This window comes from Sparus aurata, chromosome 7, assembly GCF_900880675.1.
Source record: "Sparus aurata chromosome 7, fSpaAur1.1, whole genome shotgun sequence".
Lineage (NCBI taxonomy): Eukaryota > Metazoa > Chordata > Actinopteri > Spariformes > Sparidae > Sparus > Sparus aurata.
This window is the reverse complement of record NC_044193.1, coordinates 4208035-4228470: the sequence shown is the minus strand read 5'-3', so window position 1 is coordinate 4228470 and position 20436 is coordinate 4208035. Positions and strand designations below refer to the sequence as shown.

The 20436-nt window shown below is 39.0% G+C and overlaps 1 protein-coding gene across 2 annotated transcripts; it reads left to right on the top strand.

Moving 5' to 3' along the window:
* The first annotated feature begins 6162 nt into the window (after window positions 1-6162).
* Window positions 6163-19672, top strand: LOC115584704 (hepatitis A virus cellular receptor 1 homolog). Of its 2 annotated transcripts, XM_030422311.1 has the most exons (12): window positions 8706-9053; window positions 9233-9298; window positions 9397-9495; window positions 9630-9667; window positions 9762-9882; window positions 12928-13017; window positions 14372-14458; window positions 16684-17028; window positions 17253-17414; window positions 18698-18802; window positions 18920-18957; window positions 19052-19672. In XM_030422311.1, the coding sequence occupies exons 7-12, from the start codon at window positions 14416-14418 to the stop codon at window positions 19163-19165; spliced, it is 807 nt and encodes a 268-aa protein (XP_030278171.1). In that variant the 5' UTR covers window positions 8706-9053; window positions 9233-9298; window positions 9397-9495; window positions 9630-9667; window positions 9762-9882; window positions 12928-13017; window positions 14372-14415; the 3' UTR covers window positions 19166-19672. The 2 variants fall into 2 exon arrangements, with proteins under 2 accessions (XP_030278172.1, XP_030278171.1); XM_030422312.1 differs by lacking the exons at window positions 8706-9053; window positions 9233-9298; window positions 9397-9495; window positions 9630-9667; window positions 9762-9882 and adding an exon at window positions 6163-6339.
* The last annotated feature ends 764 nt before the right edge of the window (window positions 19673-20436 follow it).

Genomic DNA, 20436 nt, shown 5'->3' with positions numbered 1-20436 from the left:
TTCTCATAAATAATAATGAATACATTTTAATCTATAAAACCTTTGGCAGGACACCAAAACTACAAACAATGTCAATTATGGCTGTGAGAAACAATATCAACATCCGCCTCTCGTTCACTTTCATTCTGCGCGAGCGAAGCAGGAAAAACACCCCAAAACAACCGATCCACATCATGGCTTCCTGTGGAGTTTGGAGAACTGTCTGATGAAATTGCAGCCACAACTGAAGTAAAGACGTGTGTGTGTTTGACCTTGACATTCTGCACCAGCAGGTGATTTTCAAATACTAACCCGAATGAACTGTGAGTCCACAATTGAGTGGATGCCTTCTGTGAGTCAGTATGTCAGATATGAAGGTAGCCTCTCTCTGATGTAAACACAGATGACACAAACTGGCCACAACAGAAACTGGCTCGGCAATAAAACTTTCTCTCGTTGCTATGGTAGCACCAGATGCTCATTTTGCGACTCACATCATCAGTTTGTGATTTAAAGCACTATCTAGCTCGCTTCTGCTGACAGTAATGGACACAGGAACTACACATGAGACCTGATGAAAACTCACATCTAGATTAAATATCAGAGTCCTGCAACAGAAAATACAAACAACAGTATGACAGGCAGTGCCAGTCCTGAGTAATTTGGTGCCCAAGTTCTTAGCCAGCGCCCGTTCAAGGTTTTATTTCTTTTAAGTCAAAAATATCACACCAAATAAAAACTGAAGAAAGAAACAAGTGATATAAATACAATTTAAATAAGGCATTGTGCAAACATATTATCTCTCAGCCTCAGAGTGACATCTCTCTCTTATCTATTGTCAGCCGCTTTGCAAATGGACCTCCAACTCCTTCCATGTTGCCATGTGGGTATTGTGCTCCTGGCTATCCTCATGAACCTTCAGCAAGTGGCGTGCATTGTTCCAGTCCTTCACTCCTTCCTTATTAAGTCTGTATTCTTTTGGAGGAAACATTTAGCAGCAGAAGCAGTGCAAGCTATCTTTTCTGTTTGAGTACATCAGCCAGCTTCTTTAGATTTTTTCCCAATTGACTAAGACTCTGTCTCAAAAGTCACGTTGACACTCTCCCATCTTTGTTTTTGGAAAATGTGTAACTGCTTTTTTATTCGAACTGGTCCTCTGTGAACTAACTCTCATCTTGCATAGTAGACACCTGTAAAATAACACCTGAACAGGCCTAACGTTAACTTTCCAAACGCCCCTGATGAATTTAAGGTGGAGTAACATTAACACACGTCGGCTCGGCTGTTTATTGATTATTAAACAATGCCGCTCTCTTCCGAAGTAAGCTAGCAAGCTAACACTCTGCTCCAACAACAGTAGCCTAACTATGATCATTAAACTATTAATGTCATTCGCTTTATCACATTGACGTTACTGTACTTGTATCTTCTTCACGTCCTCTTCTTTCCGTCTTTTCCTTCACTGGGCCCTGGATGGTATCAGTCTTTTGGACCTTGTGGTTCTGCTACAGTATCAGTGAGTCTCTCTCTTGGTCTTGGGGTCTCGGTCCGGTCAGATTCAGGCAGCTGGCCTCTCGACCTGCCCCCCTCACAGAGGACAGGTACAGAGCACTGAGCCAGGAACCCAGAAAAAAGGCCTCTGCGTTATTTAATAGTCTTTGCTTTGACGATATGTTGCAGTGGGCTTATATAACATTTTGAAATAATAGTAGTAATGGAACTGGTAAAAAAAAAGATGTATCTTTTTATTTTTTTTTTTTATTATTATTTTCTCCCCCCTTTTGTGGCGCCCCCCGCGGATGATGGCGCCCCTAGCATTTGCCTCTGATGACAGGTTGTTTGCTTGTGTGTGAAAACTGCTGCTGTCGTGTTTTTTTTTTTTTTTTTTAAAACTCATCAGTCTAAATTGCTTCCCCTATTTGGTCTTTCAGACGGATGTGGTTGGAGTACAAACGTGAGCGTGTGAAAGGGACTGTTAGCAGTGTGGTCATCTTTCAGTTTCAACACAGTCAAATTCACACACACTGTTGCTGTGTCTCAGTTCAGGGTCTGCATCCTTCGGAGGCCACAAATGAAAGCCAATGATGTCACAAGGCAGTGCTAAGGCTGTCCTGATTCGAAGGCTCCTCCTAATGCACCTCACAAATATGGCCTTCTTTTACCTCTACTATCCTATGTGGCCTCACATATACCAAGTTTATTTGCGCACCCAAAAAAGAAGATATAAAGAAAGAAAATGGCGACATCGCGTGGCGTAGATCGTCACTTTCGCGGGCCTGGTTAGCAGAAATCGTGACATAAGAGTAAGTGTGGGAACATCGGGTGACGCAGCCAGGAAATGCTCATTTAACAACGGTTGACGAGCCCTTCAAAGGTCTCTCTGAAGGATGCAGACCCTGAACTGGGACACAGCAACAGACAGACCCTCTCCCGGCTCTATCTACTCCTTCACCCACTGATTCCCTTAATGCCTTAATAATACATGCACATAAGAAATTACCACATCTCAAGTATAATAATAATTGGAAGCCTGAGCAGGTTGATTGAGATAACAGGATTCCTCAAAGAAATTAAAGGTGGTGACACGTCTGAGTGAACTCCTGCGGTTGGTTAACAAAACATTTGGTGAATCTGTGCTGGATGTGTTTTAATATTCTGATCTGGATATGTTTCAGGACAACCTGTGGAGACTGAGTATGCTAATGTGACTGAGGTGAGTTTGAGTAAATCAGTAACGATTAGTGTTTGTGACTGATAATAATACAAACCCTTGTTCACCTCCTGCAGGCCAGCCGAGTGTATGAGGAGATCAGAGAGGACGGAGAGAGAAGCTCCCCTCCTGTAGAAATATCTACAGATTATATTTGTGCCAAATACGTTAAGCCAAATGCAGAAGATACCAAAGATAAAAGCAGTTTGGTCAATGGAGCCACTTGTGAGAAGAAAGTAAGTGAAAACTAAAGTGACAGTTTCAGTTTTACACATTTAGACCACATTCTTTACGACAAAGTGACAATGATAGTTTGATTTTGAAACAGTTCACAAAAGCTGTTTCTCTGTCCCACGTCAATATACAGCAGTTGTAACACGAAATATTTAATTATTGTTATTTTTTATTTATTTGGATCCAGGCCTTGTGACGGATAAGAATGTTATTTGAGAGAAGTCACTTTGGCAGAGAAGAGTAGAGGAAATAAAATTTGACCTTTGACCTCTGTTTGTTTACTTCCAGACTGAAGTCAACTCGAATAAACTCACCTACTCCGAGGTGGACTTCTCCAACCGCCCGGCTGCCGCACTCAGCAGCGCCCCCCGTGGTGATGCAGATAATGTCGTCTACTCCGTGCCCAAAAGAGCGCCATTAGACGGCAGCCACGGCGGAGACGCATCACCACCTCTTTACTCGACCGTTACTTTGCCTCATGTGTAGCTTCAGTGCTGTCGACGCCACATCTTACTCTCTCAGAACTCAACATGTTCCTTTAACTTAGTGCTGCTTTTACCGTTTCCAATGTTAGTTAAGCTTAAAGTGCAATATGCAAGAATTTTACTTGAAAACATTCAAAAATGATTGTATCAACAGAAAGTGAAGAAATAGTGTTTAAGACATGACGTCTGTGTTTTGTGTTGCAGAAAAATATACTGAAGTAATATATGTAGCTAACCAGTTAGGCCCAGTCCGTCCTGGACCAAAGCTCCTGTGTGAGGTGTTAACACCAACACTCCCTCAGCGCTACGAGCTCCCTGTCTGTATCACTAGCTGCACAGCTAACTGAGCTAACCAGCTAACAGCAGCTACAGTTAGCAGTAAACCCTGGTGACATACTGCTCCTTGTTTATTTTGTGTATGGATTAGATGGAAGACCTTTAATATTCTGTTGAAAGATATAAAAGTATGATGACAGTAAGTTATCTGGGATGTGAGTGAACAGCCTCCTTCTCTTTGTGGGACGGCAGAAGGGCTGAACAGCCGGAACAGGATCCGGGACCGGCACCTGTTAGATTGGATCCAGCACCAGCACCACTTTGTCATCATCAAAATCTGCAAAAAATTCTGGTATTTTTTTAATGTTATATATTTTTATTTATCTACTTTTATTTTGTTGTTCTTTTATTATAATGTTTTGATTTGCGGTCACTTGTTTGCTTATATAAGATGCTTTTAATCATCAATAGACAAAGTAGAGATCTATTGTATAGTTTAAAAACATTCAAAAAAATAAATAACAGTATTGCACTGAAACAGTAAATGTACTGGGAATGTAATAAATATAAATTATGCCAAGTGTCTTATCTGTCTTCTGCATTATTGTCACTAAAAGAAAAGTTTTCATATCGGCACATCAGACAACAGACGCCAATTTGATGTTTCTGTGATGAACCACTAACTTAATAATATCAACGGTTGGGCTCTAATATCTGAGAAGGGATGTTCTGAAACTTTACATTTCTTTATTTTGTACCTTTACATTGAGGTTGTCACGGTTCAGGGTTGGGGAGTAAGATGATACAAGTAACAGTTTTTTTAATATGAGTAACTGTTTTCTGTTACAGTTTAAATTGGAGGTAATCTAAATACCACTGAAATCTCCCCAAAAAAGGGATTAATGAATCATCACTTCACCGACGACATCTTCTGTTCACTTTAGTTTACTTAACTCAAAAGTAGTGATTTCGTAGCAGGAGAATACGTTTTTCAAAACGTGCGTCTGACAGTCGGGTCTGAGGTTGAGATTTCCAAAGCTAAAAAGACCCTCTACAGGTGCAACACTTTTCCCCAGTAACGGATTACTTTCATGAAACAATAAATAACAGATTACTTGAATACTTGAACTAAAGCTTTACTTTACGTGTTACAACAAATAAGTAATCTGAGTACTCTAACAGATTACTTTGTAACAAGTTACCCCCAAAACACTGGTGGAGTGTACAGAATTTTCTCATCTGATTAAAGTTTTTTCCCGAAATCTACACAATGCACCTTTAATTCAACCTTGAATAATTTGTAATTTGAAAATGATTGTTAGTTTGAGTTATTTAATCTGATCTGATTAACTTCCCTATATTTTAAATCATTTGCCTTGATCTATTTTTGGCTTTAGTCTGTCATCATTATAAATGACCGATTTTTTTTTTCACTTTGTTACTTAACATTGCGCTGGTGTGACTGATTGATCAACCTACGGAAGCCGAGAACGGCCATGGATTTTTCTTTTTTTTATGCACTGTTATCTCGTGATAACGACTTACTATCTGGTTATCTCGATATAACAAAGGTTGTTTTCTCGTGATAACGACTTATTATCTCGTTATCTCGATATAACAGGGGGAATGAGTCAGTCAGTGTAATGACTGTAAATTACCTTTAATGTGATAATTGTTTATAAGAACATCTTGTTTTCATGTAGTTTACTGATATTTTGAAGCCAGGTTATTATTTCGTTAATTATATTAGACGCTAAATGCGGGACTTTTATTTTGAAAGCGTCTCGCTGTGAACCGAGAACACCCTTGTTCTTGTGAATCGTGTGTGTGTGTGTGTTGGAAGTGTGCCTGCATGTTTTTTGCAGAACTTGATGAAAATGATTTACTTATCACCTTAACTGATAAAAGGCACAAGCTCTTACGGTGTTACCGAAGGTGTGTTTGAGTGCACAAGGTTCCTGTTATAAACTCCTTGGACCATCAGTTAGAGAGTCTGACTATCATCCAGCTGGGGATGCTACAACGACGGCATCAGGCTCACTTACGAGTGCGCCGCCGATATAGCTGAAGCCTTGCTAACTGTCTTCTTAGATTACACACATTAATGTGAATATTATCTGTAATAGCAAGGCATAATGCTATTACAGCCTGCCAGGCCTTGATTGAAAATATATGTGACGGGGTGATCGATATGTTCAGAAGCCGTTCTTGGCAGCCCTTGTAGGTCAAAATCAGGACGAAGACATTATTACTTAATTCGTTATCACGAGAAAACAATTTTTGTTTATAAGTCGTTATCATGAGATAACAGTGCATAAAAAAAAAAAAAAATCCATGGCCTTTCTCGGCTTCCGTAATTAAAAATATAATAGATAAAATAAAAAAGTTTCCAAAAATAAGTACAAAATTTAAAAAGTGGAACAATTAGTGCGCGCGCAGCACACCTGTGACACACGGCGGGACCATGGCAGAGGAGACGGCACGGAGTCAAAACACAGTCAGAAATGCGTCTTCTGTGTGGAAATATAAAGACTTTTTAAAAAATCTTCGCATGGACAAGAAGGCTGGAACATTATGCCGCAGGACAAACTCTACTTCCATCAACAAATCTGCCTCCAGCACCAAGAGACACGTCTGAATCTGAAGACGCGCTCGGTAAGTTCCTGTTTGTTATGCTAATGTGCTGTTGTTTTGGCTAACTAGCCGGCTAATTACCTGATGTGTATCATTCAATACTAATTAGTGAAGCGCATTGGCAGTTCGGCTTGGTCAGTAAGTAGTAAAAAGCGACTTAGATCAATTTTCCTGTGTGCTACCGAGCTAGGCTGCCTTTTTATAGAGATGTAAACACGTAACGGCCGCAATAATGGCAACGTCAACGTCGCCGCCATGTTGGGCAGGGGGAGACTGGCGGAAGCGAACGTGAGGATCGCGTTTGGATCAATAAAAAGCAATATAACGTTCACATTTCTCATCCAATGCCCGAGAGTCGTTTTTATAATGAAGGCTGTATGATGAAGCTACGTGGAGTACAAAAAGTTTTGTCTCCAGTTACTTAAAACCCCAATAATTTAGCTGTAATCACGTCTAAACCCTGAATGAGAGTATCAGTGTCATGGCCTGGCTGACTTGAACTGCTGACATGGTGGAAAATAACTATTGCCTGAGGAATTGTTAAAAAACATCTGTCAAGCATGAATCTTTCCTATTTTCCTGTGTTAGTAATATTGGGGATGTCTCCAGCTCCCTGTAGAATATAATTTAATTGACATTAAATGTGCAGAAAGTTTATGACATTATGGAATTTGATTAATCTTTCTATGCCCTAATCATTTTACCGTATTCAGAATTTAATGTATTGCATCTGTACCTACTGGTAACCACCTATCATTGTGACAAAACAAATGCTGCGATAACTGGTAGTCGGTCTGCTTCTATCTTTTTTTTTTTATAGCAGTGAGGACACAGATTATAACAAGGACAGATAATTACAGATAAAGACAATAAGATGATATAAAATATAACTTTATTGATCTCCATTGGAGACATTCAGGTAAATAGATAATTTTGCATAGTTTTAGTGTACTGTCATGCATACACATGCGTTGAATTGACTCGCAGTCTGAGTAAATTTGGGACATTAAGCATCATTAGTGTTTTTGAAACCAGCTGATATTAATTCAAACCAAACCCATCAGACAGAGCAGATCTCCTCCTGTAGAAATATCTACAGTTTAAACTTTCCACTGCAGCCAGTTCTCAGGGGAAAGTGTGTAAAGGCTGTGGTAGGATGTTCATTTTGGTTTCAGTCAACAGTTATTTAAGACTTCACACACTAACTAATGACTAACAGCAGAGGAAATATATTTTTTGCAGTGGCAGAAAAGACTGTGGACATGACCACATTTAAAACTTTCTCTGTGTTTCTGAGTTACAAGCTGGCTTTTAAAGAAAAAAGTATTGGTGCCTATTTTTGATCGTATCTCAACCTACGAGCTTCCGTTGTTTTGAGGAGGAAGTCCTGAATGTTTTAGTGTGAGAGAGGAAGGAAAAGGTGATGCACATATTCAACTCAGGCTCTCTGTTACACATGAACTGTTTTGTTGAGTACAAAAAAGTTTTTTTTTTTTCTTTTTAATGAGAAAGAAAAATCAGTGAAAATAAAATAATTCTTGAAACAACCCTCAAATTGACAAATGACTCTGAGAGTTTACTGTACTCGTACTGTCGCAAGTTCCAACCAAGCTTTACATTTGACTGCTGATAAAGAGAGTTGCGTGTTGTTTGGAGGAGGGACTCCATCATTTAAAAGAAGTTCCTGGTTTACAAGAAAACAAGAGAGACAGTCTGAAAGCACCAGAGCCTCAAACATGAAAGTCTGTCACATGTTGATCTACATCTGCATCCTCTGTGAGTACAATCTATTTATATCTTTCAATCTTTTTCTCTTTGTCTTGTAATTTATTCATTTATTGCCATTTATCTTTGTAGCATATGTTTGACAGTGGACATTCATTAAACATGATGTTCAGAGTCTGAGTTGAGTCACATTCACAGGTTGTTCTTTACAAATGGTTAATTCCCCAACATCTGAAGACAAACTTAATTTTTTGTAGAACGACAATCTGCATTCAACTATTTTTCTCCTGCTCTTGTTTAATTGTTGCTTTTTGTGCATTAGTGTAACATGATAGAAAGGGCACTAGCTATATGCAGTGGGGTACCAGTGTGTAGAAAGTCATGATACATTTGCAGTGAAGCAGTTACAAAACATGGTCTTGATTTAAAAAAAATTATAAATAAGTAGTATGCGTTTATTTCTATTGCAGTTCATGTTTTGTCCACTGGATGGGCACCCAAGCTTGACCTTTTAACACTTTGCACAGTTGAAATTAATCAGACTGAATGAAAATGCGATTTCATTGTGATCTGAATCTTTGTTGACAGAATCAGAATTTAATCAGACTGCAGTATCTTACAGGCAGTTGGTAACTGATGTTTGATCATCTTTTCAACAGCTCTGCAGGATGGAAACACTGGACTAATCAATGCAGAAATCCCCATTTTCACTGAAAAGGTGGGAGGAAACATCACATATGCGTGTTTCTTCTTCTCTTTCTCTGGAAGCAGGAAGATCTTCTGTAAGGAAGAATGTGAAGAAAAAGACATTCTTGTTGAGACAACTGGCGACAGAGCTCAGAGAGGCAGGTATGGCATTACATACGAAGGAGAAGTGTATGAATCATCTTCATTTCTGTTAGTGAACATCACAAACCTGACCAAGTCTGACTCGGGGCGCTACAGATGTAGACTGGACAGAAATGTGTCTTCAAGTGCGCACAAGGACATTGAGATCAGAGTTGAAGATGGTGAGTTTGACCTGAGACCCTTGGAACTGACATTTTATTATATTTTTTGATTTGTATTTTGAGTAGCATATTTTCACAATTGTGAACACATACAATCGATCTGAATAGAAAAGTAATCTCAACGTCAGTATTCCCTTGTATCTGTACAATCAGTATCTAATCATTTCATTGTGACACAGCTCCAACAACTTTCCAACCTTTTCCAGCATCAGCCTCCACACCGACACCAACACAGACGACTGCAGGTAAATGTCACATGAAAAGTCTGAAAGTGAAGCATACCTTTTTATTTTGAACCAGGAAGTGTAAAACAAACCTTTTTCTTCTGCTCAAACAACCACAGGTGTGCAGCTGTATGTTCGTCTGACTCTGGTCGTCATCTTCATCGTATCATCAGCAGCTGTGCTGATATTCTTCAGGAAGAGCGCCAGTAAAGCTGAATGTGAGGCGACAGGAAACACTATTCAAAAGCAGCTGATCCTCTAAAACTAGATATTTCTCACTTTTTACTTGAAGGAAATGAGCTGTATGTGTGTTTAACAGTGGATCTAATCTTCTCAACTGGATGTTTTTCAGATCTCCCTGTGGAAACTGAGGATGTTAATGTCACTGAGGTGAGACTGAGGCAATATGGGACATTGAGCATCATTAGTGTTTGTGAAACCAGCCAATTTTAATGCAAACCAAACCCCTCTTCTCCTCCTGCAGGCCGACCCAGTGTCTGAAGAGATCGGAGAGGACAGACAGAGCAGATCTCCTCCTGTAGAAATATCTTCAGTTTAAATATTCCACTGCAGCCAGTTCTCACGGGAAAGTGTGTACAAATGGGGTAGGATCTCTCAAATAACTTGATGACTAATGTTATCTGACAGCAGATAGAGATTGTATCTAAACCTATGAGCTTCTGTGGTTTTGAGGAGGAAATCATGAACTTTTTAGTCTGAGAGATGGAAGAAAAGGTGTGATAAGAGGTGATGCACTGAAATATTGCTATGATGAATTTAAATGTTGTTGTATTGACTCGCAGATATTAAAATTAATTGGAAATAAATCTCTGTAACCACTTCACATGAAGCAGTAAAAAGAGTAAAAGAAATGGGCCGGTGGGCTTCCTGTCATGTCGAGAGGGCCTATTAATTACTTGTTTTTTTACTGCTCTCTAATGTGCATATGAAACGTAGTCACATCAGGCATTGTCAAATTCTTCAGATCCTATCGTCACTGAATATCTTTATCACATTTTGATGAGACATTCTTGTTTTAAGGAAAATAAAAGACATGAAGGAATCAATAACGGACCAAAATGACTGAGAGAGAGATTATTTTGCTGTGTACATACATTTTTTTAATCGTATTTATAAAAATTACATTTAAAGTTCAAACGAAGGCTTAAAATTGACAAAAAAAAAAAGTGGAAGACAGAGAGGAGGAGAGCTGAGTGAGTGTTTGCTTTGGAGGTCGGACTCCGTCCCTTAAAAAGGTTCCTGGTTTACCAGAGAAGGAGAAGAAGAGGGACAACCTGAAACCATCAGAGCCTCAAACATGAAAGTCAGTCAGGTGTTGACCTGCTTCCTCTTCATCCTCTGTGAGTACACTTACATTTAACAGTCACATCTTATAACAGTTTTGATTTGTACATTTTCTGTGTTTAAAACACGATGTTCCAAGTCTAATTTTAAGCTTTAGCCCGACAATCTACGTTCTACGGAAGAGGATTGATGCCGAGGCAGAACATTTTCATTTGATTTGCTTCTGAAAATTAAGTCAGAATTATGTGGGGGAAAAAAGTCAGATATCTTAATTTTTCAAAACAATTCAGCTGTATTGATTTTTAAAACTAGATTTGAAACTGATTTACATTTATTTACAGTAAAAATTATCTGATCTATGAAAAACAGCGACAGAGAAAGGTCAAAGGAATGAAAACAAGCAAGCAGTTGATCTGAACACAAAGTCAGACTGAATGACAGTCCAGTAATCTAAATAAATGTTTTTCTTTGCACTGAAGCCTTAGTGTGCGTCTTCCTCCTTTCAATATTTAACATTGACCAGATTATTTGCATTTTCTGAAGGAAATGTGTGTGATTGCTGCATCCGCTTTAAATGGTAATCAACACCAACCAAACCTCCCATTACTCTCTTAGATCTTCCTATTGAAGGTGGGTGTTAATTAAAAGTATAATCCTCTGATGTCAGAGGGAAACAGCACCTGACCTGTGTTCTAACTGCACAGCTGCACAACAGGATGCAGATAGAGGGGGTCTCGAGGGGTCTTCGTATGTCAGATGTGCAGGCTCTGTGCGAGCAGCGCAGTTTGACATATTTCTCTCAAACTCTGTATGGGCTGTGGTTTAACACCTAACTGACATTCTGAATTTATTTATCAACCCATTTTCTCTAAGTGTCACTGTTTGCTAAGATACATAAACCGGATCGAGCCTCTGAACTTATTGACCTTTTTGATTTTCTACTTTTGTATTTTCTGATCATGAAACACAATGCTTTTGTAAAGTAATGGAAAGAAATGGGTAAAAGCGAACCAGTAATAATAATGACAAATTCGGATAAAAGAACATTTTAGCGATGAAAACAAAAATGAAAGTATTTGCACTATTGAAATTAAGCTTTCTCTTTTTTTTTATATAGAGTTTTAAAAGTAAGGTCATCAAGAGTAGACTGAAAAACACGGGACACATTTACAGGACCAATCGGAAGAGTTTCTGATTTCTGAGACGTCCGGCACTTATTTAAATCCAGCACTTACACAAGCAAATGCATTGCTTTTGTTTGGGTTTATCTGATTTGGTGAAGATTCAATGAAATAGTTTCACTGTGTTTTTAACAAAAAACAAAAATTGCTAAAAAAAAAAAAAAAGTGGATGTGGCCTAGTTTGATTAACTCATTATTGTGTAAGAAACCCACAGTGTAAAAATCTTTCTTCTCCTAACTGACCATCAGGTGGTGCCATTGAGCACATGCTGTAATATGCTGAGCGTCTCTCTGCATGAAGTTTATGAGATAATCATGGAGATATGTCACAACCATAGACGGCCATTCAAAAGACTGTGCATGAGAGAGATCATATCAAACTGAACGAACGTTATGAAAATGAGTTTTGCTGAACAGATTTTAACAAAGTTTGACAGAGTTTAAACTGAGCAGCTCCCAGTTTGCCTCTGTGGATGTGATAAATATTATCAGACTTCATTGTTTTCGCAGGAATGTAGTAACTATTGATTTTTTTTATCTTTTCAACAGCTCTGCGGGATGGAAACACTTGTTTAGCCAAAATAGAAGTCCAGTCCATTGCGGTAACGAAGGGAGGAACCATCAAACAACTCTGCCTTCTATCTCTCTAGTGGAAGATCATCTGTAACTCAGAATGTGAAGAAAAAAGACGTCCTCATTGAACACAGCTGATGACGGAGCTCAGAGAGACAGATGCTGCATTGTTTGATTATAAAAGAAATATGAAACCTCCACTTCTGTATGTGAAAGCGTGTGATCTGACTCGGGGCGACACACATCAAATTCCAGAATATTCTCTGTGAATTAACTGTTCACTGACAGCTGCTCAAATAAGCAAATACATTAAACATTAAAAATAAGGTCCCCGGAACACTGTTTGAAGCTAGAAAGGTGGCAGGGTCCGCCACGTAACAGTAAAACAGTGAAAAAAACATGAAAAGTTCCTGATAAACTGTTTGGAGGATAGATGTCATTTTTGGCGTCATGTTTTTTTTTTTCTATTGCATTTTGTAACATACATTTCATGATGAAGCAGGAAGTGTTCATTTTTGTTTTTATGCTGGTCATTATGTTCGTCATCAGTCACAGCTCCGGTCACCTCAAAACTTGTTCGACCTTTTTCAGCAACAGTCCCGTCAGCCTCCACACCGACCTGGACGCAGAGCCTGAGCTCCACTTCTGGAACATCCACACCTTCATCAGCATCCGCTGCAGGTAAGCCACATGAAAAATTCCCAATAAACTGAAAGAAAGATGTCTTTTTTGTTGTCATGGTTTTTCTTTTTATGTATTTATATTCCTTTATTTAGTTGATGCTTCTATTGGTTACTACCTGTAGGTCAGTTATACAGACTTCCAGATATATTTCATATAGAACCATATCTCTTTATTATTGTCTCTGTTTTTTGAGACTTACTCTTGTGCTGCTACTTATTTCCCTCTCTACTGCTGTGTTACCTGCAAATTTCTGCCAAGGGGGATCAGTAAAGAAACATAGTTTATCTTTATCGTAGAAAGTGTAAAACAAACTTGTTTTGCTGTCAAACGATAACAGGCATGCCACTGTATGTTTGTCTGACTCTGCTCGTCATCATCATGGCAACATTGCGTAAATGTCATTGACGTGTGTCCGAGCAAATTAGGGACATTGAGCAACATTAGTGTTTGTGCAACCAGCTGTATTAATACAAACCCCCTCTCCAACCAAGTGTCTTGAGGTATATGGTAAATGGACTTGTGTATCTACAGCTCTTTTCCAGTCTACAGACCACTCAAAGCGCTTTGCAACACTTGTCACATTCACCCTTTCACACACTGATGGCAGAGGCTGCCATGCAAGGTGCCAACTGTTGATCAGGAGTAATTTAGGGCAACGACTTCATCTTACAGTGCAGGAAATACATTTTTTGCAGTGACAGAGTAGAGGGAAGATTTTAGATGACCATATTTTTTACTTTAGATCAGTTTATGTTGAGTAACATGCTGTTTTTTTAAAAGAAAAAGTCATCATGCCAGTTTTGATCGTATCTCTACCCAGAAGCTTCCGTTATCTAGATGAGGAAGTCCTGAATGTTAGAGTGAAAGAGGAAGGAAAAGGTGATGCCAGTATTCAAAATCGCAATTTACAGGAAGTTTTATTTCTATAAAATGCTTTTTTACAGTGTGACTGAAAATATAATGCTAAAAAACCCCTTTTTAAAACCTACGTGTTTACCTGTTTGTCCTGCAGGGGAAAGATATTTAATAAATAGGTTTTAAGATTAATTTTAAAAATCAATTTCAGCCAATGAATGTAAAGACAAAAGATGACGTTAAATTGTTTATCTCCTTGTCAGGCTGTATGTTTGTAAAGAAATACTTCTTGAAACAAGTAGGAAACTGGCAAATGAAGTTATGAAGTGTAGATATACTGTAGTCGTACTTTTTTATTATTATACAAACATATGTTATGTCAGTGTAAATTACGACCAAGCCTTACATTTGACTGTCGATAATGAGAGTTGGGTGTGTTGTTGAGAGGAGAGACTCCATCATTTGAAAGGAGTTCCCTGTTTTTCTCTTCTACCAGAGAAGAAGAGAGTCAGACAGTCTGAATCCATCAGAGCCTCAAACATGAAAGTCCGTCTGATGTTGATCTGCTTCATCTTCGTCCACTGTGAGTACACTCTTGATATATTTTATCATCTTCTGTCTTTATTTTTTCATTTTTCTTTAGTTTCTGTAATCTGTAGTCAATACTGACTGATATAAGAAGTGACAAAGCATAATCCACTGTTCAACTGTTCAACAAAACTGTCCGTCTCTGACTGACTCGTCGGTTTCTGCGGTTAAACATGACCTGTTTAATCTGGTATGAGTCACAAAGTAGTTCTTTACAAGCAGTTATCTCCTCAAAATCTGAAGAAAAAAACAAACGATTGTTCTTCTGTACTTAGGGGCCCTATAAAATCCGTTTTATTTTTTCCCAAATTCCATTTTATTTTTTCCCCAATTCCGTTTTTTCCGTTTTAATTTTTGGGAATTCCGTTTTTTCCGTTTAAATTTTTGTGAATCCCGATTTACTCTTATTATACTACCAAAAACAGTGTGTTTTTAATGTAAATGACTAAAATGTACACAAATTAAATAGAAATTACCTTAAATTAATTGAGGTGACAAACATATTTCCTCAATGTACCATACAGTACAGTAAAGTGCATCAAAAACATTTTGACTTCATCATGTCTTCATACATTAGTATATTTTGTGTTTTTATGGCTTTCATTGAATAAAAACATGGTCAGCTCTCAGGCAGATCCAGAAAAGCCTCCCAGCCCAGGCAGAGTCAGCTAAGAGGGCTGTGGCTAACGGGGCTAACTAGCTAACAGCAGCTACTGTTAGCAGCAGTTAACAGTCACTCTGGTGATATGCCGATAATATGAATCGGACAGGTGGCTAACTCTCACGAATTAACGTTACACCTTTAATTATGATTTCTCAGGTCTGCTTCTTTGCAAAACAGTTCACCTGACACATCAAAGTCGTTCAGGAACTGCTCAGCTCTGTACTGAGGGGTTAATGTCGAGTCTCTCAGTTTTTTCGCCGACGAAGACGGAGCCGTGGCCAGCCGCTTCGCCATGCTTACATTTTTGTTTACATTACAGCTTTGACGGGGGAGCTCAGTCTGTGGGGAGGGGGGGCGGCGACTTGTTGTGCCACCCAGATTTGGTTCCCCCCGTGCAGTTTCCCCCAGACAAACGTTCCTCTTCCACACAAGAACAACATTTCAGTGAAATTATGTCAAATTCCGCGATATTCTGCGTTAAAAAGTAGATTCTGTTTTAAACGGCCAATTCCGCGATTCCGTCCGCGATTCCGTGATCGCGGAAATCATAGGGCCCTATGTACTTGTTTTATTATTGCATTGTGTTGTATTTGTGACTGTTGAAGAAGTACAGTTATTTTTGCTTCAGCCTGTACTTGTACTTGTAATTTTTAAAATGTGTGTGACTGTTGCATCATTTATCTTGCAGTTTGTTTTCTAGACTCGCCAACCTCAGAGCTGAAGAACAATGATTTTTCAAAATTATTCTATTTAATCAAAGAGCTGCAGCATTGAACTGCTGTTAGCAGCCTGAGAGACAAACTGAGAACAACACAACCAAATTAATTACCAATTTGATTTTCATAATTATGAGAATTGTGAATGTGATCAAACAAGCTAAAAGATGTTTTTCTGAGGAGAAATCAATATTCAGTTGTTCCCAATTTTTCATAAATGCAGCTTTGAAATTTTAAACTCCATTTGCATTTGTGATCAATTGAAATGAACAGTTATCACGAGTTAGTAACAGGGATCTGATTCAATGGATGAGAAACTTCAACAACACAAGACAGCCAGAGATGCAGCTGAGCAGGTTTTACGTTGGCTTCAGTGGCACATTTAGGTTTTTTTGTTCTCAGTAACAGCCTCTGTGTCGCTCATATTGGTTGGAACAAAACATATGAACCCCCCTCCCAAGAACAGAAATCATCTGACCTGAACACAAACTCAGACTGAGTGACTGAAGGGTAAAAAATTAATGTTTCCCTCTGATTATCAGGTAGTCCAGTCTAATCTAAATTAATTAATTATTTCTTGCATTGAAGCCCTAATGTGAAGCTTAGATGTATTTATTTGAACTGGCGGATTCCTTTTTTCCAATAATTAAGTTAAGTTAATAATCAAACTGAATGAAATTGTAGAAAATAGGATTTCTTTTGAAGATTTTTTTCTTTTTAAATCAAATTTCCATTTATTTATGTTTGGGCAGCTCTCGATTTGACTCTGGATGTAATAATTATTATCAAAATGCAGTAAATAACAGGTAGATACTTACTGTTGACTATTCATCTTTTCAGCAGCTCTGCAGGAAGAAATCACTGGATTCATCGATGTAGGAATCTCAATCCTTACAGGAAAGGAGGGAGGCACCATCACATACGAGTGCACCGTCTTCGTCTCTGGAAGCAGGAAGATCTTCTGTAGGAAAAAATGTGGAAAAAAAGACATTCTTGTTCAAACAACTGGCGACAGAGCTCAGAGAGGCAGATACAGCATCAAAAGTAAAAAAGCAACTATAGTATCTCCTTCAGTTATGTATGTGAGCATCGCCAACCTGACCAAGTCTGACTCGGGGCTCTACAGATGTAGAGTGGACAATCATTTGTTCCCGGATGAGGAGTTTGAGATCAGAGTTGAAGATGGTGAGTTTGAGAGTCTGTGAATTAATTATTAACTGACAGCTGCTCATATAACCAAGTCTGTTTAGTCTAATAGTTTTATTTTTTGCTGCATATCTTCATCATCATGACCGGCATTTAGCTCTTGAATAAAAATGCACTCAGTGATTTTAATGAAAAGTCATCGTTAGGATTTTTTTTCTGTCTTTGCATTGGATTGTAATCTATGTTGGGTTATTTTTTTACAGCTCCTGTAATGTTGAAAACAACTACGACTCTCCCACCTCCTACAACATCAGTCACATCAGACTCCACACCGACACCATCAGACTTCACACCGACACCATCAGCCTCCACACCGACACCATCAGACTTCACACTGACACCAACACCGGCAACATCAGCTGCAGGTAAAAGTGTACTACTTGATTGATGACACTTCAGGTTTCCACATGTCTGGACCCTCAGGTCTCACAAGGACCTGGAGGTCATGTGAGGTGTCAAAATAGTTGATATCCATTTGCTCCTGTCTAATATAAATAACAGTATGTACACACGCACAGAGAGACAGTCAGTGCGTTTACATGCACAGCTTAGTCAGATTACAGCCATAGTTCGACTATGCTGCTCAATCGGACAACTGCAATTATCCGAATATACATGCCAGTGAGAAAATCGAATTACTGGCCGAAAGCATGTCATACCCCGGTACGCTAGGTGGCGCTGTACCCATTTCAACTAGTGTTAACAGCGCACCTCCGGCTGACCTCTTTAAGTCACCAGCTGCCTCGGCATTCAAGAAAGATGGCGTACGAAGAGCAAGACAAAGCTACATCTTTGTACGCTTAGTTTATGGTGTACATGATAATTACACACACTAGGTGCACTCTGGCGCTCTTTCTTGCGGTGATTTCGGAGGAAAGACGCCGCCGCCGCCCGTCTACTTCCGGCTCACGGCCCCGGGGAAAAATCTCGCGCCTGCGCAGAACGCAAAATCCAATCCGATCCGCTGGAACGTATACATGCAGGAGTAATGCGACTTTCAGTCGAATAATCTACGTGGTGTAATTCGACTATGAGAAATCCGATCTGGTCCGATTTTAGTCAGACAAAGGTGTATACATGCATCTTAAAAATCCGTTCATAGTCAGACTAACGCAGTAATTCGGTTTTCTTGAGTGTCATGTAAACGCACTGAGTGTCAAAAAAGTTGAGGTTCATACACTCCTGCCAGACACAAATACAAGTAAGGGACATTATACTTGGTCCTGAAATGATTCTGAAATATATTAAAACGTTGCCTGCTGCCTTGTGTTTGCTATGAATTCATTGGAAAGTATTAAAATCCTTATATTGAGACGTTGAAGGAAATGTGAAGAGGAAATGGCGACACCACTTTGTGAATAGAGGAAGTGCTGCACTCAAGGCTTTGTCTGTCACTCTGTCTCTGAGGATTAGAATTAAGTAATATATTTGCAAAAGTAAAAGGATTTGTAAGGTGTAACCAATGTATTGAAGTTTAGAGATCTAATGAAAATCAGTAAAGAAAAATTGCCAGTTTTAAGCAACCTCTTTTAGGTTCAGGGATCTAACCCTTTTAACGGAGAGCTGGTCGAGTGCCTCCTGGACAGGGGTAAACTCGGGATCTAACAGAGGTCATTTGATAACATTATTGCCCGTGCTGCTCAAACAGCCACAGGTGTGCAGCTGTATGTTCGTCTGACTCTGGTCGTCATCTTCATCGTATCATCAGCAGCTGTGCTGATATTCTGCAGGAGGAGGGCCAGTAAAGCTGAAGGTGAGGTGACAGAAAACACAAAATATTTCTCGCAACAACAATTGATTCTGCCTGAATGAAATGAGCTGTATGTGTTTTTAACAGTGGATCTAATCTTCTCAACTGGATGTTTTTCAGATCCTCCTGTGGAAGCTGATTATGTTAATGTCACTGAGGTGACACTGAGTAAATTTGGGACATTGAGCATCATTAGTGTTTGTGAAACCAGCTGATATTAATACAAACCAAACCGTTCTTCTCCTCCTGCAGGCCAACCCAGTGTACGAGGAGCTCAGAGAGGACAGACGGAACAGATCTCCTCCTGTAGGAATATCTGCAGGTCACAATTTGTCCTGCAGCCAGTACGCTGAAGACAGTGTGTGAAAACTGTCGCAGTCGGACCCGGCGCCACAAGGGGTCTGAAGCCCTGTCAGTTTAGTTTTGATCATTTCTCAATCATATCTTTTGTTGTTTTAAGGCGGAAGTCCTTAATGTGTCAGTGTGAGAGAGGGAAGGAAAGGTGAGGCACATATTCAGCTCAATATTAAATCATAGAATTGGAGATAAAACCCTGTGAACATTTTACTTGAAGCAGCATACCTGCTGAAATGATGCTTATGTGACAAAACAGGCCAGTATTATTTTGTTTTTAGATGAGACTTAATGCATCCCTTAGTGGAGAAATGTATGTGTTACAACAGTTTAAGAGTCATAGAAGAACAGCAACTGAGTTATAGACAGGAATGGAATAATATAAAGAGAAAAACAAGACTATACACAATATTTTCCTTTTACTTAAATATTTAAAATATGTTGATGTTGAAAAGTTCATCCTCTTGTGAAAGTACAGAATAAAGAGGTTTTCCAACAGAAGGAAACATTAAATCATCAGTCTGTGTCTTCATCCTGTTTTATTCTGCTGGAGCAAAAAAAACTAACTACAGCAGAGTTCAAGAAGATTTTTATTGGAAACGGGTTATACTGCTCCTTTAAAACAAGTGGAAAATCTGCCAATCTGTAAGATGTGACCAGAATTTTAGTGTAAAACATCAGAAAATGAACTAACAGATGTTACTTCAATACTTCTATGTGTTGTGTTGCAGAGATGTCTACTGATGTTGATGACTCCTAATGATCAACTTGTACTGGCAAGATACTACAGCCCCCACAGTTTCATCTGGGACATGTGGGAAAAAAAACAAGTTTACCACAATAAACTAACAAAATGTCAAGAACAATAATCTTTTTACTTCTATTTTCTTTACTAAACTTTACTAAACAGATGTCCTACGGTACAGTTTCTGAGTTCTAGTTTCTATCTTTGACAGCACTAAGATGAGCTTAATCTTCTCGGTAACTCATCGTCACACACACCATTCAAACTGAACATGAACAATATAAAACTCACCAACACAGTCCTGGTTCTTCTTTCAACAATGAGCTCTAATGAGGTCAAAATAAATCCTGAGTTCACAGAGTAAGATGTTAAAATAATCGGGAAGCTGATTGTTCGTCGGTACTTTTTGTTGTATTTGCATGACTGTTACAGAGGTACAGTTATTTTTTGCTTCAGCCTGCCTGCTGACACTGATCAAGTCCTACAGTTCCGAGCAAGCCTTACAAGAGTCGTGATGGCCCTCGGCCATTTTGTGTTC